Source organism: Acanthisitta chloris, unplaced genomic scaffold (genome assembly GCF_000695815.1).
Source record: "Acanthisitta chloris isolate BGI_N310 unplaced genomic scaffold, ASM69581v1 scaffold6300, whole genome shotgun sequence".
Classification (NCBI taxonomy): domain Eukaryota; kingdom Metazoa; phylum Chordata; class Aves; order Passeriformes; family Acanthisittidae; genus Acanthisitta; species Acanthisitta chloris.
In genome coordinates this window covers 40,822-46,563 of record NW_008649855.1, presented here as the reverse complement: position 1 = coordinate 46,563, position 5,742 = coordinate 40,822, and the positions used below count along the sequence as shown (strand labels likewise).

At 48.8% G+C, this 5,742-nt stretch overlaps 1 protein-coding gene across 1 annotated transcript in view; it reads left to right on the top strand.

The window, feature by feature from the left end:
- The window catches only part of ACAP3 (ArfGAP with coiled-coil, ankyrin repeat and PH domains 3), a 35,795-nt gene that overhangs the window by 8,648 nt on the left and 21,405 nt on the right, over positions 1–5,742 (top strand). The window contains exons 4-6 of the mRNA XM_009074834.1: positions 3,431–3,489; positions 4,641–4,824; positions 5,404–5,448. Of these exons, the coding sequence (XP_009073082.1) occupies positions 3,431–3,489; positions 4,641–4,824; positions 5,404–5,448 (288 nt within the window). The remainder of the gene's footprint in view (positions 1–3,430; positions 3,490–4,640; positions 4,825–5,403; positions 5,449–5,742) is intronic.

Below are 5,742 nucleotides of genomic sequence, written 5' to 3'. Positions count from 1 at the left end.
CCTGCTGACAAGAAGAAAAGCCACCCAAGCTGTGATGAGTCAGGGAGGCAGATGGCAGATGTCACGGGCAGAGAGTGGTGCTGGAGTTCAGGAGAAGGAAGGGAAAGTGCTTCCAAGCTGCCTCTTCTCCACAGGGTTGGGAGGACCACCTGCATTTCCTGACAGCACTTGGGAAGGGGCCAGGTGCCCCAAGTGAGAGGTGGCATTTGTGGATGCAGAACTGCCAGCTGACAGGGGAGATGCTTTCTGGCATCTCTTGGCTTCACTGCCTTGGCCTCTGTGCCCTGGTGCAATGACATCACCTGGGCTAAAAGACCTCAGGGAGCTGCTGCCCTAGAAGTTTGATACCAGTCTGCAGTTACCACCAGCTCAGTGCTGAAGTCTGGGATTCAGAAAGACTTGGTTGGTGTCAGTTTGTAGAATTTCTTAGATGTCTGTGTTCTAAATAGGGAAGAGAATCAGCTTCAGTAATAGGTAATAAGGTCTCCTTTGACCTAAGCACAAACTGCAGTTCTTGAGCTTTTTGTGAGGGAGATTCACCTTCACCTTAGGTCAGAGGTTAGACTTACATTGTGCTGACACCCTGATATGGGTGATCTGGGGCTGGTTTTCCAGCCAAGAGGACCAGGCTCCCATTGCCAAGCCACCAGCCAGCCAACCCTCATGTAAATGCAGCATAAACCAATCCCCAGACTGTTGGTGGGAATGAGGTCTCCAGACTGTCCATGAGGGAGATCACCACTGGGATGTGACTCATGGATGCTGTGGCAAGGGGAGAACCTCCTCCATCCATGTGTCAGGCAGCTGCAGAGGAAGCTCCACACCCTCCCTGTGCTCAACTGGGACCAGTTGTGGCAGGAGAAGAGCTGCTGGGACCTCCTCTCCTCCCTGCAGGGAGCAGGAGGAATGGCATCCCTTTGGATCTCTGATGTCTTCTAGCTTGATTATAGGCTTGCAGTTCCAGGAATAACATCCTGGAGCCCATGCTGGACTTGCTTTCATTTCTTGAGTGCCTGAAATTCCTAATCCCCCTGCAAACACAGGTTTGGATTTATGCTGTTGCTGTTCCCATGGTGGGAAAGGGGAATGTAGGATCTAGTTTGCTGCTGTTGGGTGAGAGTGATGTTAATTCCCTCCTTCCACACTGACCCTCCTCAGGCACAGATGTGTGTGAGTCATGGGCTGGACCTCTCATGTCTTGGTGGACGTGAGGAGAGAGGGTGGGGTGATATTTGGTCTGGAAAATCTTAAACCAAATGAGTTGTTCCAAGTATGTCTGGGAAAGGAGCAAAAGCCAAGGCTTGATTTTTATAGTTGAAACTCTAGCTCTTTAAAACTCTATTTTGTGGTGAGAGTTGAATGGAAGATACTCTGGAATGTGTTCCTGTGGTGACCTTGCCTGGCCAAATGACTGATGAAGCAGTCAAAGTAGTGCAGGTATCATAGGATGCTTCTCAGCAGAGATGCTGCTGGCAGGAAAGGCATGTTCATTACCTGCTATTCCCTCAAAAAAACCTTTGGCAGTTCCTGCTCCAGCCTTGGACTGGATGAATCCCATCACAGGGGTGTGGGGCTCAGCCTGTGGATCACAGGAACTGAGGAGAGGAGTACTGGCAGAGCAGAAGATGGATAAATATATTAATATGGTCTCTCTTCCTTGTTTGTGCAGTTTTCCTGCCCTGATACAGATATATTGAAATGAAAAATCCCCATAGGAATGTCCCTGTACCATAGCATAGGAATGTATGCTATGTAGGAACTTGCTAATGTGATCACCACAAACTCAATTCCCTCTCAACAAAAGACTTCAGGAAGGAGCAGTTTTATGAGACTTTATCAAGCTGAGGAATTCCTCTTCCTTAGCTCTTTGCTTTGACTTTTATGTCCCCTGGAACTCATTCTTCCCTGGAATATCTCAGCTCACTTGTTTGCAGTCCTAAGTACAACAGTGTCCCTTCCTGTCCCTGATCAGATGCAAATGTGCCATCCTGGTGGAAAGCAATGCTGGAAGCTTCCCAGATGTAGGTGCAGGTGGGAACCAGATGGTTCCTTGCTGCTTGCCCATCCCTACATGCTCTCAGGAGTGGAGGGAAGCACTAGCAGTGCCCAAAATCACTTGGGGAAGCAGCTCCATGGGACGAGTTGCAGGCCAGGCCAATTCCTCTTGCAGTGCTGTTGGAGAAAGTGATGGATGCCAAGAGCAGTAAATAATTTACATGGGTAAAAACACAAATCTGGGTGGTCTTGGGGTTCTCTTTCTTCTCCCCTTGCTTTGCATCTGTTCATATTTAGAGGCTGTTTATACTCAGCCAGTCCTGGCATGTTTCTTGCTTCGGCCTTGGCTGAGCAATGCACATCATGGATGTGTTGGAGGCTCTGCAGGCAGTGCTGCTGCATCTCCACAGAGACCTTTGTATCCTCTTTGGAGCTCCTGTGCAGTGTCAAGAGCATGGCTTATCTTCTAGCAGGGCATGTTAGGTAGGGAGGATATCTCTGTCTGAGTCTGCTGGCACTGGAAAGAAGGCTCAGGAATGAACCAGAGTGGGTTTGCTAGTAGATTATTATCACAAGGTTAAAACTTGTGACCACCTCAGAGTGTGTCCCATGGTGGATCTCTGTGGTGCCTGCCAAGATCTTGGTATGAGGACAGAGTTCTGCTCAGGCTGGGAATGCTGATTGGGGGTTTGGTTTTGCTTTTGTAGTTCACTGTCTGTTTGCCAATGAATTTAATCAACATCTCCCCAAATCGAGTCTGTTTTGCCTGTGATGGTGATCTCCCTGTGCTTACCTCAATCCATGAACCAAATCGAGTCTGTTTTGCCTGTGATGTTGATCTCCCTGTGCTTACCTCAACCCATGAGCTTTTTTCTCCTATCTTCTCCCTGTCTTACTGAAGAAGGGAAGAATCAGAGTACACCCTCTGAGATGGGCAGAAGGTATGGAGTAATGGATTTGGGACCTTTCATTTTGTAAAGGAGGGTAAAATTTAGAAGATTTGGAAGAACTCAGTCTCTTTTCATACATATACTTGGACCTCTCACCTGAGCTGACCGAGTGGTTGGGTGGGATGTACCATCAGTGGTTGCTCTGGCTCCTTCCCTGGGTGTAGTGTTGAGCTACCAGTGCCATCCTCTGGCAAAATGAGGAATTCCTGACTCGGGATTGACTGTTCAAAACAGGGATTTGAAGGCAACTGCTCCTACAAACACTCTCCTTATGGAAGTGTGTTGGTGGCATGGGAATTCTGCATGTGTGAGTGCTGCAGCTATGGAAAAAAGTTGTTGTCCATCGTGACGGGCAGCAAGGAATGGACATCACTAAGCCCTGGAGTAATGCTGAGGCTTCTAGAGAGTGTTTAGAGATTTTCTGACTCCTCAAAGTTTCCATGTTGCAAAATATCTGACATTTTTCCCCCTCTCCTTTCCTTCAGATCCTGTTTGACCAGGCACAGAGGTCAGTCCGGCAGCAGCTACACAACTTTGTCAAGGAGTGAGTATTTGTTTCATCTTCAGCTTCTTGAGCTTCCATTGCACATGTCCTGTGTGCACTGGAAAGAAAACCACAACCTCTGCACAACTGCTTGGAGCAGGAGGAGCTTGAAGGGCAGAGGAAAGGATCTGGTGTGTGTGATTTTGGACACTGTCATTTGGTTGCTCTGTTGTCAACCAGGTGTCTTCATCCTTCTTTGTGTGCAGGGAGCAGCTCACCATCACTGTGCCTTCAGCTAGGAGCTTGACCAGCAGTTCAGAGCTATTTGCTAATGGAAATCAAGTTAGCAATGCCCTAAAGAAAGCAGAATATTGCATAGTAAGGATGTTAACTGGCACGTGGCAGACCTGAGGTGCAGGAGAACTGGGCCCAGCAAGTCAGTTGGATGGGGACAGTGTGTCCCTGTGCTCAAGGCTGTCCCTGCCACTGCTGCATTCCTATGTTTCCTGAGTGCCTCTTTTCCCCAGGGCAGGTCCCTAGTGCAGCACAGGATCCCACAGCAGCCAAATATAGGTCAGAGAGGCAACTGAGGTCTTGAGCTAAGCAGGAGCTGGTTGCCATGGGAACTGGCAGTTGACTGCATCCCTCAGCAGCTGTGTGGGCTGATGGAGAAAGAGAGTCTTTAACTGACCCCCCTAGTCCTCAGCCCCATCTTCTTGCCCAGCACTCCCCCTACCCTCACTATATCTATAATCATTTCTCTGATGAGCTCAGATTTAATCTTCTTAGTGCTGGCAGTCAGGAGGGAGAATTTCATCTTCATTTTGGGCCTCTCATCCTTTCAGCATCTTTCCAACTTACTCTTTTATTGCACATGTTCTGCTCAACCTCTGCACTTGCAGGCCCTGGAGCTCTGACATTTGCTTTGCTCCTGCCCTTGGTGGGAAATGAATTCCAAGCTTGGAAGCATTTTTAGGAGCAACCTGCAACTTGCTGGCTGATGGTGGGAACAAAGGAACAATGGGAACTGTGCCCTGCATGGGGATTCATACATGGGAGGGAAATGTTTCCCCTCTGCCCTGTCCTCCCTGGCCCCAAGCCTTGATGTTCTTTGCCTGGTTGATTCATGTGGTCACACAGGAGAGGTCAGCCTGGTTTAGCTGCTCTGTAAGGATGCTTCTCACCATCTCTTCTTCTTCTTTGGCTTCCAGTGATGTTAGGAAGTTCAAGGAGACCAAGAAACAGTTTGACAAGGTGAGAGAGGACATGGAGATCTCTCTGGTGAAGAATGCTCAGGCACCTAGGCACAAGCCCCATGAAGTGGAGGAGGCAACAGGCACCTTGACCATCACCAGGAAGTGTTTCAGACATCTGGCCCTGGACTACGTGTTGCAGGTTGGTGTTGGTGCCTCCAGCTCTGTTTGGGGTTCCCAGCACAGAACAAGACATCACAGGCAAATGATCAGGCTAAAAGCATCACAGGTTAAATAATCTACTGTAGGGAATCAAGTTGAGGGATAAGAGAGGACAGGTAGGGTCTTACCTCTGGGTTCAACAGGTTACTGGATGAGTCCATTGGAAATTTCCAGGCATCCTTTGGGGTTCAATTAAGGTTATCATGAGGAGAGTTATTTTATTGGTTTATATGTGTAATATGGTACCTGTTGGGAGAAATCAAAGCAATGACCTGAGAGATTCAACACCTCCTTCATGAGACACCAAGCTGGTTGTTCCTGACATACATCTAGCAGTGACCTTAATCTGTAGTGGTCCAGGGTTGAAAATGCTGTTCCCTTTTCATTCTGCCTGGAACTCAACAGAATTGTTCTTTCAGAAACTTAGCCCTCTGGAGTTGTCCATGAATAGTCTGTGGTTGCTGCTAGGGGTGTTGCAGCAAGTTGTTCAAGCTTAGCTCTCCACGCCAGGCTGTCTCCTGCTGCTGGTGCTGAGGTTGTTGTCTTGCTTCCTTCACAGATCAACGTGCTGCAGGCCAAGAAGAAGTTTGAGATCCTGGATGCGGTAAGAGCTCTCTGTGTTTGCTGTGGCTGCTCTCAGTGACCCAGTGAAAGGCAGCCCTCTCCCTTTCAGGTTGCATGGGTCCACATGCCACCTCCTCGCTCTGCCCTGGAGATACTGTCTGGGACTGCTCTGGGGGCTGCAGGTATGCTAACAGAGGGGAGCTGAAGGAGCAGCAAGATCCTCCACAGGCCAGGCTGGATGGGATTTGCAGGGGTGCAGGACATTGCTTTTAATCCTTTGTGCTCACAACTTCACTAGCAGAGTGGAAGGAATAGTGAGAGGAAGAAAGGAGAA